The 19447-nt window shown below is 39.2% G+C and overlaps 1 protein-coding gene across 5 annotated transcripts in view; it reads right to left on the minus strand.

Annotated features, from left to right (window-relative positions):
• FMN1 (formin 1) overlaps positions 1-19447 on the minus strand; it is a 446009-nt gene that overhangs the window by 96828 nt on the left and 329734 nt on the right. For all 5 annotated transcript variants that reach the window (XM_007521682.3, XM_060175174.1, XM_060175177.1 and 2 more), the window contains one exon: positions 17312-17404. In XM_007521682.3, the coding sequence (XP_007521744.2) occupies positions 17312-17404 (93 nt within the window). The remainder of the gene's footprint in view (positions 1-17311; positions 17405-19447) is intronic.

Raw genomic sequence — 19447 nt, forward strand, 5'->3', positions numbered from 1 at the left:
AAGGGAGCTAAATGAAGAGATAGATAAACTAGAACTATTGGACATTTTCAGAGTCATTCATCCCAAGAAACTGGAATACACATTTTACTCAAATCCACATGGGTCATTCTCAAGGATAGACCATATATATGTTAGGCCACAAAGACAGCATCAGCCAATTCAAGAGCATTGAAATCATCCCAAGCATCTTCTCAGACCACAGTGGAATTAAACTAACAGTTCACAATCAAAAAAAGATTAGTAACAGTGCAAAAATGTGGAAGCTCAACAGTACACTTCTTAACAACTTCTGGGTCAAAGAGGAAATCAAGGAAGAAATCAAAATGTTTTGAGAGTTCAATGAAAATGAAGACACAAGCTATCAAAATATTTGGGACACAGCTAAAGCAGTCCTAAGAGGGAAGTTCATAGCTATACAAGCACACATTAGGAAACAAGAAAAAGCACAAATAAACAGCCTGATTGCATATCTTAAAGACCTAGAAGAAGAACAAAAAAAGAAACCCTAAAGCAACCAGAAGGACAGAAATCACTAAAGTTAGGGCAGAAATAAATAACATTGAGAATAAGAAAACCATATAAAAGATCAACGAAAGTAAATGTTGGTTCTTCGAAAGATTGAACAAAATCGACAAACCTTTAGCCAGATTCACAAAACAAAAAAGGGAGAAGACCCAAATAAATCAGACACTAAATGAAAGAGGAGATATCACAACAGACACCACATAAATTCAACATATCATGTGAGGCTTCTATGAACAACTATATGCCACCAAGCTAGAGAACCTGGAAGAAATGGATGACTTCCTAGATACCTACCAACTTCCAAAACTAAGTCAAGAGGAAGTGGATAACATGAACAGGCCCATCACAGCTAATGAAATTGAAACAGTTATTGAAAATCTTCCCCAAAATAAAAGTCCTGGACCAGATGGTTTTACAAATGAATTCTACAAAACCTTCTAAGAAGAACTAATACCTCTACTTTTAAAAGTCTTCCAGAAGATTGAAGACACTGGATTACTCCCTGTCAGCCTCTATGAAGCTAACATTACTCTGATACCAAAAGCAGACAGGGACACAACCAAAAAAGAAAACTACAGACCAGTATCTCTGATGAACATAGATGCTAAAATACTGAACAAAATTCTAGCCAACCGGATACAGCAGTCTATTAAAAAGATTGTTCATCATGACCAAGTGGGGTTTATCCCAAGCATGCAACGTTGGTTTAACATATATAAATCAATCAATGTGATCCACCACATCAACAAAAGCAAGACCAAAAACCACATGGTCATATCAATAGATGCAGAGAAAGCCTTTGACAAAATACAATATCCCTTTATGATCAAAACACTACAAAAAATGGGAATAGATGGAAAATTCCTGAAGATAGTGGAGTCTATATATAGCAAACCTACAGCCAACATCATATTCAATGGTGAAAAACTGGAAGCATTTCCACTCAGATCAGGTACTACACAGGGCTGCCCACTATAACCATTACTATTCAACATAGTGTTGGAAGTTCTTGCCATAGCAATCAGGCAGGAGCAAGGAATTAAAGGGATACAGATTGGAAGAGAAGAAGTCAAACTCTCCCTATTTGCAGATGACATGATAGTATACACCTAAAGAAAAACCTAAGGAATCCAGCAGGAAGCTTTTGGAAATCATCAGGCAATACAGTAAGGTGTCAGGCTACAAAATTAACATTCAAAAGTCAGTGGCATTCCTCTATGCAAACACTAAGCTAGAAGAAACTGAAATCCAGAAATCAATTCCTTTTACTATAGCAACAAAAACAATAAAATATCTAGGAGTAAACCTAACCAAAGAAGTGTAAGACTTGTATACTGAAACTTATGAGTCACTACTCAAAGAAATTGAAAAAGACACAAAGAAGTGGAAAGACATTCCATGTTCATGGGTTGGTAGAATTAACATCATCAAAATGAATATATTACCCAGAGCCATCTACAGATTTAATGCTATCCCCATCAAGATCCCAAGCACATTTTTTAGAGGAATAGAAGAAATGCTACAAGTGTTTATCTGGAACCAGAAAAGACTTAGAATTGCCAAAACAATCTTGAGGAAAAAACAAACAAACAAACAAACAAAAAACCAGAGGCATCACACTCCCAGATCTCAAATTGTATTATAGGGCCATTGTCATCAAAACTGCTTGGTACTCGACCATGAATAGACACACTGACCAGGGGAATAGAATTGAGAGCCCATAAATGAGCCCCAAACCTATGTACATCTAATCTTTGACAATGGGGCTCAGACTATTAAATGGGGAAAGCAGAGTCTCTTCAACAAATGGTGTTGGAAACAATGGGTTGAAATATGCAGAAGAATGAAACTGAACCACTGTATTTCACCAAATACAAAAGTAAATTCCAAGTGGATCAAGGACTTGGATGTTAGACCACAAACTACCAGATACTTAGAAGAAAATATTGGCAGAACTCTTTTCCCCATAAATTTTAAAAACATCTTCAATGAAACGAATCCAATTACAAAGAAGACTAAGGCAAGTATAAACCTATGGGACTACATCAAATTAAAAAGCTTCTTCACAGCAAAATAAACCACTACCCAAACCAAGAGACCCCTCACAGAATGGAAGAAGATCTTTACATGCCATACATCAGATAAGAGTTTAATAATCAACATATATAAAGAGCTTGCCAAACTCAACAACAAGACAACAAATAACCCCATCCAAAAATGGGGGGAGGACATGGACAGAATATTCACCACAGAAGAGATCCAAAAGGTGGAGAAACACATGAAAAAATTCTCCAAGTCTCCGATTGTCAGAGAAATGCAAATCAAGACAACAATGAGATACGACTTCACTCCTGTGAGAATGCCATACATCAGAAAAGGTAACAGTAACAAATGCTGGAGAGGGTGTGGTGTCAAAGGAACCCCCCTACACTGCTGGTGGGAATGTAAACTGGTCCAACCTCTGTGGAGAACAGTCTGGAGAACTCTCAGAAGACTAGAAATGGACCTATCCTATGATCCTGCAATTCCTCTCCTGGGGATATATCCTAAGGAACTCAACATATCCACCCCAAAAGATCTGTGTACACATATGTTCTTGGCAGCACAATTTGTAATAGCCAAAACCTGGAAGCAACCCTGGTGTTCAACAACAGATGAGTGGCTGAGCAAGTTGTGGTCTATATAAAAATGGAATACTACTCGGCTGTAAAAAATGGTGACTTCACCGTTTTCAGCCGATCTTGGATGGACCTTGAAAAAATCATGTTGAGTGAAATAAGTCAGAAACAGAAGGATGAATATGGGATGATCTCACTCTCAGGCCGAAGTTGAAAAACAAGATCAGAAAAGAAAACACAAGTAGAACCTGAAATGGAATTGGCGTATCGCACCAAAGGTCCAAGAAGGATTCAGAGGACCTAGTGGGGGTTATATTGTTATATGAGAAACTGGGGAATTTTATGCATGTACAAACTATTGTACTTACTGTTGAATGTAAAACATTAATTCCCCAATAAAAAAAGTGAAAAAAATAAAAGAAAAAAAAGAAAAATATAAATAAAATTAACAAATATTAGTAAGAGTTTATGAATACTTTCAAGTCCAGATGGTGGTTTCACATGAATGTTGCCTTATTTCCAAGTTTATTTTCATAGTAGATATTTCTATTCCCATTTTAATGGCAAGTACAGTAATTATCAGAGAAACTAAAGGAAAAAAAAACTATTGAAAGCCTCACAGAGAAGTTAAATGGTGAAGCCAGCATGTCAGTCTAGGCCTTTTTCACATTAATAAGTGCAATCCTTAAGTCAGAATATTTAAAATAATAATCCTTATTTTAAAAACATAAAAGTATGTATTTGGACATGAAAGGAAGATTACCTAGTGTATTCATGAACCAGTATCATGACTAAACTTTGGAAGTTAATAAACCCTGCTTTTGGGGAACTACACTTAGCCTACTTCATATTTTTCTGAAACAAACCTTAGAAAGCGTATGTTCACAAATAGACAAGAAGGCTTATACATAGGAGGGAGCTAGCTTTTTTGGCTCCATCCCTCACTTTTACTGGGGGATATTTCTACTCATCAGAAATGGTGGGATATACCTGAAATAAAGTTCCCAGCTTCTTCAAACATGAAAACCCCAAATGTTACCTATACTCTTACCTATAGGTTACTATAGGTAATGTTACTATACTCTTAACCTATAGGTTCCTGATTTGTTCTGCTTTACATCTTAGTGCATTTAAGCCAACAAGTTGCAGATGCTACCATGACACCAACTTGGCTTCCCTGGGCAGACAACCTCACCAGTGTGTCCTGGAACCCCACCTCTCCAGAGCTCTGCCCCACTAGGGAAAGATAGAAACAGGCTGGGAGTATGAATCGAACTGTCAACACCCATGTCCAGTGGAGAAGCAATTATAGAAGCCAGATCTTTCACTTTCTGCTAAGGTCTTTGGTCCATACTCCCAGAAGGATAAAAGAACAGGGAAACTTATAATGGGAGGGGGGAGAGATATAGAACTCTGGTAGTGGCAATTGAATTGTATGGAATTGAACTCCTCTTATCTCACAATCTTGTCAATCATTATTAAATCACTTAAAAAATAAAAAGAAAGAAATAGTAGAGGCCTGCATTGCAGCTCTAGAATCTCATCAAAGTCTCTTGGATTTTACTGTGCCAAAAAGGAAAATAGCAATATCACAACAGCACCCTCACGAGATGAATATTTCACACAGTATCTTCATATCTATAGAACTCAGTGTAGTGGCTCTAGAGATGGAGGAGGCATCGGAATCTCAAACATAAAATCCCAAGTTCGATCCCTGGTATCACATGTACCAGAGTAGTGCTAGTTCTCTCTCTCATCTTTTCTCATTAATAAATGGACACAAACACACATACGTAGACACTATGTATGTATGACTGATGTAGTGCTATTCCACTTAAACATTTTGGTCTCATAAGCTTAGATGTTGCTTACTATGTGAACTTGTATACTTGCTGTTCTAGAAAAGACACATAAAATTTAAGAGTTAACACCTACTTCCCTCCAAACCCAACCAACATCATCTCTCTTTTACGTACACATATTTCTAAGATACTGCTTAAAAACAGGAGATAAAACCTTTTTTTTTTTTTTTTTAAAAAAGTAAAGTTAAACTTAAAATACAAACAATCACAGGAGAGGCCAGATCAGACTTTGATAATAGTCTTAAGGTACCAATGACTGGAAGTTAATCCTGCTCTTTGATTTGGTAAGATGGTCTGTGTCAGAATGATTGGAGACATAGCTCTGTCCAGCCACACCCCTCCCTCTCCATATTCAGGAAAGAGTCTATGGAAATGTAGAAGACAGCAGTGTAATCAGGAGATAAGAGAACCTGACTAAGATGGAGAACAGGATTTAGTAACAGGAAACAAATATATGAGGACAAAATTAAAAAAAACATATAAAAGAAAAAGAAAAACATTAGAGCAAAGAAGGGTCTTCATGGATACTCCAGTTTTCACCATCTCAAGAGAGTGAGAGAACCATGAGCAAGCTTTGTAAAGACAACTGACATTCAGGAGAAAGAATCTGTGAAAGAATATGGTGTGGTGTGGTGTGGTGTGGTGTGGTGTGGTGTGGTGTGGTGTGGTGTGGTGTGGTGTGGTGTGGTGTGGTGTGGTGTGGTGTGGTGTGGTGTGGTGTGGTGTGGTGTGGTGTGGTGTGGTGTGGTATGGTGTGGTGTGGTGTGGTGTGCATGCGTGTGTACAGGGGTGGACCTCCATTAGTTAGAGATACTGTGCTTGGGTGTAGATGTGGAGGACCACAAGAAATAAAGCAATGTACTAACTCACAGATGTGGCTCTGTTAGCGAGAGAAGGAGTTGAAGATATCCTTCTAAATTTTCTAATCTAGGACCCAAAGGAGAAAAGCAAGCTATGAGTCAGAGCATTTGATTTCCAGTTCCAAGGAAACTGAACATGAAGGACTAAGTCCAGCAGGCCAAGGGACTCTAATTGGTATCACAATGGGGAAGCCCATTCCGGAAGCAGTGAAAATAAAAAAAAAAAAAAAAAAAAAAGGAGTTGGGTGGTAGCGCGCGGGTTAAGCACACATAGCGTGAAGCACAAGGATCGGCGTAAGGATCCTGGTTCGAGCCCCCGGCTCCCCACCTGCAGGGGAGTTGCTTCACAGGCTGTGAAGCAGGTCTGCAGGTGTCTATCTTTCTCTCCCCTTCTCTGTCTTCCCCTCCACTCTGCATTTCTCTCTGTCCTATCCAACAATGACATAAATAACAACAACAATAATAACTATAATAATAAAACAAGGGTAACAAGGGAATAAATAAATACTAAAAAAAAGACTCAAGTGAAAAATACTTAAACTGTTTAATATTTTTATGGGAAGAATACATATTAGTTAAAATGCTATAAAAATATATGTGTTTATGTGTAATTGTCTTCACACCCTTCTGAACCCCATCCATCCATCCATCCATCCATCCATCCATCCATCCATCCATCCACTTTCCACTTTCTAGCTATTATAACAATGAACATGGTTATGTATTTTCAGGGGTAATTTCCCATATATTACCAACCTGGGAAATTTACCAGCTAAATTGAAGAGACAATCTGCGTGGCTGTTATGGTAAGGTACAGATAGATACTCATCAACTTTACATTCACTTCTCCTCAGAGATTTTCAGCAGGTAGTCTGCATTTGCTCACTTCTTTTTTTCCCCCTAAATAGTAATATAATGTGCCTACTCATCTGACCCTGAATTTTCCACTTAAAAGCTAGCTTTCAGGTTTCAACACACAAAGACTTTCCTCAGACTTAAGATAATTTAAGAATTTCATTACTGTAGGCCACAATGGAAGAAAAAAAATGCATTCCATATGCAAGCATAAGTAAAGCGATGTATCTCAAAAGTAGAGATGTCAACTCAAAAGGCAGTATTTTTTTACTTAAAAAAGTTTTGTTAGCAATTTAATATTGATTTACAACATTGTAAGATAACAGGGATATAGTTCCACATCTTCCCATCACCACCAGAATTCTCTGTCCTCACTCCCTCCACTGGAAACCGAGATAATTCTCCCAAGATCACAGATAAGGGCCGACTATCACTTCGATAACTATCTATCTATATTTATATATGTTTGCTCATTTTTTTCCTATGGTCCTGGCTTCTCTTCCTTTCTAAGTCACACCTACTATTTTTGGTGTTTGTTCCTCTCCCCCCACCACCCCTTGGGTCCTGATGGAAATGGAGTTCAGAGCACTCTGGTTATCTTCCCCTAACATTTTCCCCTCTGGGAGTATGGACCAATATTCTTTATGGGGAGCAGAAGGTAGAAGGTCTGGCTTCCATAATTGCTTCTCTGCTGGTCATAGAGGTTGGCAGATTGATCCATACACACAGCTTGTTTCTAGCTTTTTCTAGTAGATAGGGAGCTGGAGAGGTGAGGTTCTGGGACATCTGCCCAGGGAGTTTAGGATAAAATCATAGTAGTATTTGCAACTTAGTGGCCATGGCTTAGTGATGTTCTGGAGAAGTCCTCTTGTATTTTGTTGAGTTTTCAGGTAATTTTTTTCTAGTTTATTAGGAGCTCAATCTGAAACAGCTTCTACTCCATAGCCACACTTCAGAAGTCCCTCAGCATTTGAAATTTTAACAGATTTCTACATTGACTTCTATAAGATTGTAACAATTTGCATTTTTACAAGAAATATGGAATGATCAAGCATCAGCAAACTATAGCACTGCCTATAGTTTCTCCTACATAGGCTACATAGTATTGCTGACATTGTTTGTTATCAAACTTCTGTAATTCTACCAGTGTTATCCATGGAAAAGGGAACATTAAGATGGTTTATTTAAAAAAACTTTTAATACATTTTTTATTATCTTTATTTATTTAGTGGATTGACAGCCATAAATTGAAAGGGAAGGGGGAGACAGAGAGGGAGAGAGAGACAGAGAGATACCTGCAGCCCTACTTCACCACTCATGAAGCTTTCCCCTGCAGGTAGGGGCAAGGGGCTTGAAGCTGGGACCTTGTGCTTGTAATATATGTGCTCAACCAGATGCGGCACCACCTGGCCCTAAGATGGTTTATTTTTTATCTTGATTACAAGAGTGGCATTTTTAGATAAGCTAAAAGAGCACTCTCTGTCATTTCACACAGTATTTATCTTTCTGTTAGATACTCCTTTTTCTTAATGTCTAGGAACACATATTTTTTAAGCTTGTTTTCTATTTACTACAGTAAGGTTATACATATATAAAAGTAGTGATATATGTATTGTATCTCATATCCAATTATTACATTAGTGTATTTATCAACAATTAGTGTATGTATCAACACAGAGATGATATATATATATATATATATATATATATATATATATATAGTATATTCTTAGGAAGTTCTAAATTTAGTGGGAAGACACACCTGTTGAGTAATAAACCAAGTATTGCAAAAATACAGAGAAAAGGGGGTCTGGTGGTGGTGCAGTGGGTTAAGCGCATGTGTGGCGCAAAGCGCAGGGACTGGCGTAAGGATCCTGGTTCGAGCCCCCGGCTCCCCACCTGCAGGGGAGTCGCTTCACGGGAGGTGAAGCAGGTCTGCAGGTGTCTATCTTTCTCTCCCCCTCTCTGTCTTCCCCTCCTCTCTCCATTTCTCTCTGTCTTATCCAACAACGAACAACATCAACAATGGCAATTGTAATAACTACAACGAGGCTACAACAACAAGGGCAACAAAAAAAGGGGGGGGTGGAAATGGCCTCCAGGAGCGGTGGATTCATTGTGCAGGCACCGAGCCCAGCAATAACCCTGAAGGAAAAAAAAAATACTCAGAAAAATGTAACCCACTCTGACAATGGGAAAGGATTGACAAGTACAATGATACTTGAGCTGTGACATCAGTGATTAAATATGCAAAGGAACACATATTTCTATTTTGTACATATTTTAAGGTAGACTGATCTTTCAACTGTGATGTCAAGAGCTATGATGTATTCATTTCAATCATATTAAGGAAGTATATGCTACTTAATGCTTTATTCAGTCCTTAAATGAAGAATGGATGTTGACAATCTAAAAGATAATCATGTGAGTTTTCTTATTGGAGCATATAGTTATGATGCACTATATTAACAGATGTCTTGACTGGCTACGGAAGAAGGGCAAACGCTAGAAGAAGAAGAACAGATGTCTTAATATATCACCTTTATATTCTGGGAATAAGTAAGTTTAAGCTTGAAACACACTGTTTTAATTTAGATTTTTAAAATATGAAACTGGCCTATAGTTTATTGGTAGTGGTTACAACTTCTGGGGTATTTATATCAGTATTCTACACACAAGCATTTTTCTTCATTTTGTAACATTTTTTTATTAGAGAGAAATGAAAAGAATATTAGAGTTACTGGATGCTTGTCCAAAAAGAAAAATGGAATATGATACAAGGAGAAGGGCGAGTGGGTGGGGGGAAAATAAATAAATCAGAGAGAAGTAAGGAGAGAGAAAGAGAGAGAGAGAGAAACTAATTAGGGTGTAGTGTATGTTTCTTTGAAGAAATCTCTAGAAAAATTCAAATGAACTCTTTTAGATAAGAGTTTACTTAAATCTGACCTGATAATTTTTCTCTACCTTCAAAATATTTTTTATGGAAATTTTGTGACCCATAAATCACAACATCTTATCTTAATTCATGGCTATTTGATATTATTAGGAAGTTTTACTGCTGGTACTTTTAATTTTTATTAATTACTTTATTGGGGAATTAATGGTTTACAGTTGACAGTAAAGTACAATAGTTTGTACATGCATAATATTTCCCAGTTTTTCACAGAACAGTTCAACCCCCACTAGGTCCTCCTCTGCCATCACATTCCAGGATCTACTAGGGTTGACCAGGTTGGTACTTTTTAGAGTAGTAGCATATGAGGCATATGAGAACCCATTTTGGCCCATTCAGAATATGCCTTCCTTTCAGCCATATATTTAAAAAATCTTTTTATTATCTTTATTTTTATTGGATAGACACAGCAAGAAATTGAGAGTAATGGGGAGATTGAGAGAGAGAGATAGAGAGACACCTGCAAGCCCTGAAACTCATGAAGTTTTCTCTATGCAGGTGGAGACTGGGGGCTTGAACCCAGGACCTTAAACACTGTAACATGAGCACTTAACCAGGTGGGCCACCACCCAGTCCCCATAGTTTTTATTTCCACAAACTCTGCAAGGAATTTAAGGATTGGGGCCAGGGGGTGGAAGCACCTGAGAGAGCATATACTACTATGAGTGAGGAATCAGGCTCAAGCCATCACCTATCACATGGGGCCACCCTGCAAAGGGGAAGCTTCTTCATGAATGTGGAGTGGTACTGTGGTATTTCTCCACATCCCTCTCCCTGTTGCTCACCCTCTATTTTATAACCAGTTAAAAAAAAAAAAGAGAAAAGAAAGACCACTGGGTGCCCCAGCAATAGCCCTGGCAGAAAAATCACCATCATAATCAACATGGAATTACTTCCTATCACAGGTCATGCTGACTGGGTCAATGACACTTCCTGATCTCTGTAAAGTTAATGCTTGAACATGGGGATTTGGTGGGTTTCTTTCTACATTCGAGGGGTTGAAGAGAATAAATGACCTAATGGCATGTTCTTATTTTTTTATGATTATTATTTTATTACAAATGGCATGTTCTGAGTTTTAGTCATAATTTTTGATAATCTGAGCAAAATGATAAACACTAAGAACTGATTACATGCATAACTACACACAGAAAGATGTTTCAGTAACTGAGACATTTTGATGACTACACACATGCATTAGAAACCAAAAATGTATCTCACCAGATCCCAGCAAGATTCCCACATTCCCAAGTGATTTAACAGGAGACCCCTAGAAAACAAATCAACTCCTGATCCACCCCACCCTCTCACCCCCCTAACAAAATGGGGGGAAATACCTCTGGTTCATTCATAAAATTCAGGTTGGTTGTTCACTAACTTAACATACACTTACTGACTAAATCTATATTACATTGGGACAAGAATAGGTCCTGGAGATAGAGTCTCAAGTGCCATAATAAATTCAGCTACCTATATAATATTTTTCACAATCACTGTGGGAAAGTAGAGTTCTTCTGGCTGTTTCCAGATTTATAAATACATTTTTCTTTTTTTATGGGTTGGCTATATTAATTTTAAGGTCATGCATTTCAATTCTCTATATTTCACTTGAATGAAATCATCCCATAGCTGTCCTTCACTTCCTTCCTTACTTCACTAGTCATAATCACAATGACTCATCCATTTAGTCTCAAAGGACACAGTAAAGATAATTTCTTCTGCAGGTGGTAGTGCAGTGGTCTAAGTGCACATAGCATGAAGTGCATGGACCAGACCAGCATAAGAATCCGGGTTAGCACCAATGTGTCCTGGAGCTCCGATTCCCCAGAGCCCCTCCCCACTAGGGAAAGAGAGAGGCAGGCTGGGAGTATGAATCGACCTGCCAACACCTATGTTCAGCGGGGAAGCAATTACAGAAAAAGCCAGACCTTCCACCTTCTGCATCCCACAATGCCCTTGGGTCCATACTCCCAGAGGGTTAAAGAATAGGAAAGCTATCAAGGGAGGGGATGGGATACAGAGTTCTGGTGGTGGGAATTGTGTGGAGTTGTACTCCTCTTATCCTATGGTTTTGTCAGTGTTTCTTTCTTATAAATAAATAATTAAAAAAAAGAATCTGGGCTAGAGCCCCTGGCTCCCCACCTACAGGGGGGTCGCTTCACAAGCAGAGAAGTAGGCATACAGGTGTCTTTCTCTCCCCCTCTGTCTTCCCCTCCTCTCTCTCTGTCCTATCCAACAGCAATAACAACAATAACAATAGTAACAACAACAAGAACAACAAAAATGGAAAAAAATGGTCTCAGGGAGCAGTGGGTTCATAGTGCAGGCATCAAGCCTCAGTGATAACCTTTGAGGTAAAATAATCATAATCATAATCATAATGATTTCTTCTTGGAATCTGAACTCTGAATATCTCTGATCTCAGCTGACAATGGAGTTTTAGACAATAGTTTGATGAACTAGGGATAACTTAGCTCATGCAGATTCATTCTGATTTGGTTTCACTCACGAATGCCAGGTGGAATTAATGGAAAATGAGATAAGGTGAGTGTGGGAGAGAGAGCACCAGTATAGGTTCCAGCTCTCCCTGCCAAAGCTATAAATACAAATGACCAATTTAACAGCATGCAAAAGACCACCTACAAGATCCCTACCTGGGATCTAATCAGTTGCTCTGCACCTTCTTTCAATTACAGGATCCCTGCCATGTTTATGGAGACTTTTAATGTGAACAGCATAGTTTTGAGGGCCCTATCATTATGACTATGTTTGATCTGAGGGTGGGAAAACATGAGCTCAAATAATGCCTGCTCAAGTTACTCTGAACTGAGCTGTAAATTGGAATCAATGAGAGCCTACTAAGCAACAGAGGAACCATGTCAAGCAAAAGGCCTAGCTATTGCAGCAACTGCACCTCTGAAAAGCTATGCCATTAAAATTACTTTCGATTCTGCACAGGAAATGAAATTAGTTAATAACAGGCACCACTGTTTGTTCAAGTAACACAGTAAAGGACATTCTGAGAAGGGAAGGATGACAAAAAAAATTTTTTTAAAAAGACAAAAATAGCTCCACTTTTAGTGTGGCAACAGGATATGATTTACAAAAGAAAAATTTGGTCATCATGAGTGTTGGATGAACTGCATTATGGCTGATGAAAAAATCAAGCCTAACCATCAGTCAACTGAGTCACAATGCATGTGACTTCTCAGGCATAAGGAGCATAATTGATTAAGACTTTGAGTGATAAGACCCTAAAAAAAGAAAACTGGCTTTCTTGTCATATACTCCAATATTATATCAATGTGCAAATATCTTTTCTCCATCATGGGTATGATAGCACACCTCGAGCTCAGATACTCTTAGGCTTCAGGAACTTTCCCTTCATACTATAGATAGACTGCTTTGCTCTGTGAGACTACCCTTCACAAATCACTGAGAACTGTTAGGTCCCAAGATTCAGTTACGTACACCAACTGAGCTGTCTCCCTGGACCTGAGAATTATTTTTACTTTTTTAAAATTCATTTTCAATTTTTTCCTTCAAGTTCTTATGTTTCAGTTTGGATTTGCATTAGTCCTCCTTTGGGGTTATTCTAACTGTCTTTACCATCACTGTTGGTTAAAGAGAGGTGGACAATTCAATGATAGATCTTTCTTCAACAATACAGCTTTTGGGAGAGGGACAATGAGAATATATAATTCATCTTAGTAGTCCTAGCAGCCATGACCATATCTAATATATAGCAGGCACTGAATAAATATATTTGAATAGACAGTCCAAAGTGAACTCATCTAGACAAGAGTAGTTTTCAACCTGGCTGCACCCTGGAACCACCTAAGAATTAAAAACAAAGATGCCTGGGACCACCTCAGAGATGGGGTGGCAGGCGTGGAGTGTGGACTGAAGTTTCCCTAAGCTAACTCTAGTATGCAGCCAGGGCAGAGAGCCACAGCTCTCGAGCTTTCTTAGAACAGCTTATTGTGGACACACCCTTGTTTCTTTGGCACAGGATTCAGTTTGATTCAACTCAATTCTCTCTCAGGCCAGTCCTTTGAGAGATCTTGCAGAGAGGGAGCGAACACGTAACCCCAAGCTGGTGCAAGCAAATACCTTTGCCAGGGTACCAAAGCTTCTCAAGGTCTAGTTATACTTCACTTTCTTCAACAATAAAGTTTCCCCCAAATCTGCATTTTAAGAAGCCAGTTCATTAAAATAGAAAGGGTGAAAAGGTCATATGAGACTCTCACTACATCATAAAGGAAGATAATACCCAGATAGACATACTGCAGCATTGTTCATATACATTATAGTAGCAATTAAAAATAAAAATGGGGAGGGGGTCAAGCACAGTGGGTCAAGCGTACATGGCATGAAGCACAAGGACTGGCGTAAGGATCCCGGTTGGAGCCCCCAGCTCCCTACATGCAGGGGGTTGGCTTCACAAGCAGTGAAGCAGGTCAGCAGGTATCTTTCTCTCCACATCTCTGTCCTCTCTCAGTTTTTCTCTGTCCTACCTACAACAACGACAGCAATAACAATAACAATGACAAACAGGGTAAAAAAAAAAAAAAGGAAAAAATGGCCTCCAGGAGCAGTGAATTCAAGTGCAGGCATTGAACCCCAGTGATTAACTTTGGAGGCAAAAAATAAATAAAAATAAAAATAGGGGATGTGGGTGGTGGCATACCCAGTTGAATGTACACATAACTATGCACAAGGACCCAGGTTCAAGGCCCTGCACCGGGGGCTGGGCTTCATGAGCAATGACACAGTGCTGCAGGTGTCTCTCTTCCTCTTTCTCTCCTCCTTCCCTCTCAATGTGCCCAGAGTTGAAATGATTAATTGGGTTCAATAAAGAGAAATATTTAATAGTTATCCCCAGGCCACTTAGGTTGCATTCACAAAACATGCTCATATGAGGCACCGGCTTTGGTAAGTCACATGTAAAGCCCAGCTAATTTTAGTCACATAACACTGATGTTTTGATATCACCATTAGCTCTTGAAATGACTTCTATTATAGGTGAGGTTCAGGGACAGCTAAGAGAGAATTCTGATTGCTGCTTCAGCATAAACCCTCACTAAGGAGGCTGGAACCACAAGCTTAGCAGAGGGACCAGCTGGAAGGGGGTTTCTCTGATTCATGGACTAAGAATTTTCCTGCCAGTTCCCAAAGTGGATCAGTCAGACTTGTATGGATTCATCCTGCTTAGTGGTCATCTGTGACGGTGTGGTGGCATGTGGCCTCATTAGTAAATAGAAATAGCATGTTAATATACCCCCAAAAGTTCCTACATGCATTTTCTCTGACTTTCTTACAATAGCTCCTTCTATTGTCTACACTTACATTTTTTCTTTACTGAAATGTATGACATAAAACATTATATGAGCTTCCCATGTACAATACAATGATTCAATACAAGCATATACTGAAAAATGATCACTATGGTAGGTCTGGTTAATATTCATCAGCATACATGATTGTAGGTGTTTTAATTTTTTTTTGTTCCTTGCTATGATAAATTTTAAGATTTACGTACTCAGCAACTCAAAAGCACAAGGCATTATAACTATAATTCCACATGTTGAACATCACATCTCTATGATGCACTTATTTAATTAATTTTTTTTCTTTTTTTAATAATTTTTATTTATTTATTTTCCCTTTTGTTGCCCTTGCTGTTTTATTGCTGTAGTTATCATTGTTGTTGTTATTGATGTCATTGTTGTTGGATAGGACAGAGAGAAATGGAGAGAGGAGGGGAATACAGAGAGGGGGAGAGAAAGATAGACACCTACAGACCTGCTTCACCGCCTGTGAAGCGACCCCCCCCTGCAGGTGGGGAGCCGGGGGCTTGAACTGGGATCTTTACTCTGGTCCTTGCGCTTTGTGCCATGGGCGCTTAACCCTCTGTGTTACTAGCCAACTCCCTAAATTATGTTTCTTAATAGCCACCAGGATTATCACTGGAGCTCAGTGTCTACATGATGAATCCACTACCACCCCTGGAAGTTACATTATTTAATTATTTATACAAAGACAGAGAAATTGAGAGGAAAGGAAGAGATAGACACAGACATTTGTCACACTGCTTCACCACTTTCTAGATCCCCTAACATCCCCCCTTCACCCCCAGATAGGGATTGGGGGCTTGAACCCAGGTCCTTACACATAGTAACATGCATGTTCTACCAGGTGCACCACAGTCCCCACCCCACCCCCTATCAGGCTTAGTTAATTTAAAACTGGAAGTTTATATGTCAATTATTTTTTATTCACATCCTACACTTAATATGAAAAAGCAGACAAGGAAAAATTGAAGGATTTTAGGCTTCCAAATTTACTAACAGTAATTAACAAAAACCCCTCACTCCTGTCAAAATCATGAAGTCAGGAACACAACTTGGTGAGATTTTTAAACAACACAGGGTCTCATGCATAGCACATTTTCAGCTACTAACACCTAAGGGTCAAGTCATTAGATATGTGATGCTCACATGGGTCCTTTCTAAAGGTAAAAATAATTTTCATAATTTTCTCAGTTGTGACACTCACAAAATAATGAAGGGGATCATCATATATCTATCCAGGCTAATCACAATTCTTTTTTTTAAAAAGATGCACTTCTAGTGAGAAAAAGAGACAGTGAACTAGAGCATTACTCTGACACACAGGATGCCAGGTTTTGAATTCTGGACCTCATGCTTACAATTTTTCAGTTCTCTACTCACTATACCACCTTCTGGGCCACTAACTGAAATTCTGTCAAATAAATGCACAATTAAATAAGTATTAAAAAAAAAAGAAAAGTGGGAGTCGGGCTGTAGCGCAGCGGGTTAAGCGCAGGTGGCACAAAGCACAAGGACTGGCGTAAGGACACTGGTTCGAGCCCTGGCTCCCCTTCTGTAGGGGAGTCGCTTCACAAGTGGTGAAGCAGGTCTGTAGGTGTCTATCTTTCTTTCCCCCTCTCTTGTCTTCCCCCTCCTCTCTTCATTTCTCTCTGTCCTATTCTACAACAACGACAACAGTAATAACTACAATAGCAACAAAAGGGAATAAATAAAATAAATATTAAAAAAAACCAAGTAAATGCACAATTTACCAAGGGTCCTCATGGGCTTAGGAGGAGACAAATAAAAGTTCAACAAACTTACAAAATAGAAGCCATGTTGTATAACTTACAATATTGAAATGGGACCAAGAAGATTTGGCTCAGCAGTAGGAGTTATATGCCATCCATAGGTTTGATCCTTGGCACTACATTTGATCCCTGGCACCATGGGCAGTAATGGTTTGGTGGCTCCCCCTCCCTTCTACCCCTCCTTGTCTCTCATAGAAATAGATAATAGAAAATTTGGGCTGGGATGGCTCACTGGTAGAACATAATCAAGAAACCTTAGGTTTGATCCCTGGACACCGCATAAAAAATATTTAAATGAATTTGGAAGGTAATATAAACTACAGTATAAGCTCCATCTGCATCGCACATGCAACCCTGGGAAGATAGATGAATGGATTCTTTGGAGCTCCTGGTGGCCAGATGGGGCTGCAAGGGACACTAGGGCACAAAGAATGCTCTGAGGAAAGAAGAATGCTTTCAAGTCTTGTTCATGTGTAGCCGACGCAACTTCTTACCTTTTTGAAAGAACTCTTCTAGTTTGTCTTTGAAAGGCTGGAGGTATTCCTTTGGTGACTCCTTGCACACCACTCTCATCTGTTTCTCACTTGCTGTGGAGACAAGTTTGAGGTTAGCTTTTCTCTGAAACATGAATTTACTGAGAATGAGTGACAGTGAAGCCAAAGTATCACTCTGGTATATGAAATCTTGGGGATGGAACCAGGAGCCTCAGACATGCAAATCATGCTCTACTCATTGAGCTATTTTTCCTGATTCCAGAAAGTCTACTCTAATCCAAAGTTTTTGTATTCTTCAGACACCTCTAATTCCTTCTATACAGTGGTTTGTCTAACCTTTTAAAAATGATATTTACCTATACAATTAGAAAAATCTCTGTAAAAATGTACATTTCTCTTATCCCCAAATTTATACAAAGAGCTTTGGGCTCTAGCCACAGCATCATATTTCCACACTTTAACTAGATGTTTATGTGGATAAGGGCTGAAAAACATTCTCAATGTTTACCCAGGCTTAGTGTGGCCGCCTGCTTCATTCCCCTTTTGTCCCTTTCCAGGAGAGAAACACCAAGGTCCAGTTTATTCACTCTGAAAATAGTGATTGTTCCCACCTGATATGAAAGGACTTGGCATATATTAAAGCATCTCCCCCTAAACACACACACACACACACACACACACACACACACATATACACACACCAAACAAATAAGCAACAACTCTACATTGCAAACCATAAGACACATGCAAAGAAGCAAAGATCAGCCTGCTAACCGAGTTCTAAGGGAAAGCCTAGAAGCAGGAGATTGGTCAGAAATACTTTTTAAAATGTTTGCTTTGAGAAACTAGCTGCTTTTAATGAACTCCCATGATCACAGAGATGCTTCAGATGATATCCAGTTGTGATTCTGAGAACAGTAATAATTGTTAAAGAATAGCATAATATTTTAAAGTATAAGTTGAGAAGTCCTTTAAACACTTTTTTTCAATTATATATCACAGCATCTGAGTTTCCTCCATAGCCATAGCATCACCTATGTGGTACAAGAACTTAAACCTGGGTCCTGTAGATAGCAAGGCACATACCCTACTTGGGGAGCTACCTCTTTGATCCAAGTTATTTAAGCTCTTTAGCAAGCTCTTGACTACATTCACATTCTAACAGTTATGCTCCTAGAGAAGTATTTCTCATGCACACAAGTAATATATGGTGAGGCTAGATGGTGGTGCACTCAGTTGAGGACACATATTACAATGTGCAAGGAGCTAGGTTTGAGCCCCTGGTCCCCACCTGCAGGGGGAAGCTTTGCAAGTGGTGAAGCAGCACTGCAAAGCTCTGTCTTTTTCTCTCTCAATTTTTGGCTGTCTCTATCCAGTAAATAAAGAAAATTACCACCACCACCCTCAGAAAAAAAAGTCCACCCAGAGAAATGATAAAAAAAAAAAAAGGTAAAGTAAGGTATACCTGTGCTTTGGTAGTAGGAAATAATAGACTAGAAGGCAATGATTTCTTTTTTCTTTTCTTTTTTAAATATAGAGATGGGGGGTAAGGCAGAGGGAGAAGGAGAGGGAGAGGGAGGAGAGGGAGAGGGGGAGGGGGAGGGGAGGGGGGAGAGAGAGAAAGAGAGAGAGAGAGAGAAAGTGAAAGAGATTACAGCATCAAAGCTTCTACCAATGTGGTCGAGGGTGGGCTCAAACCAGAGTTGCACACATGGGATGGCAAAGCAGTGCACTATCCAAATGAGCTGCCTCACTGACCAAAAGGCAATGATTTCCTTAAGGTTACTTCGCCCTAGCCAAAGTAAAGCTGAAAGCAGTGCTTGTCTTCCCAAGGACAAAAGCACAACTTGCATTTCTGCCCCAACTGCAAGGATTGACCCCTGTGGCTTTCTCTCTCTCCTGGATGTGGTGGCAGAGCCTGTGTGGTGGCCAACCAACTGCTCAGACTTCTTGAGGTCAGAAAGTTGGGTGGAAAGGGGCACTCTTGGCTCAAGACCCACAGGGCTCAGGTGGGCTGTGAACTGTTTTCCTCACCTACAAAATGGAAATCACTCTCAAAAGCACTGTATTGAATTATATAAATGAAAGGTGGAAGAGATAGCATAATGGTTATGCAAAAAGACTAATGCCTCAGGC

The sequence above is a fragment of the Erinaceus europaeus genome, chromosome 16 (assembly GCF_950295315.1).
Source record: "Erinaceus europaeus chromosome 16, mEriEur2.1, whole genome shotgun sequence".
NCBI classification, from domain to species: Eukaryota; Metazoa; Chordata; class Mammalia; order Eulipotyphla; family Erinaceidae; genus Erinaceus; species Erinaceus europaeus.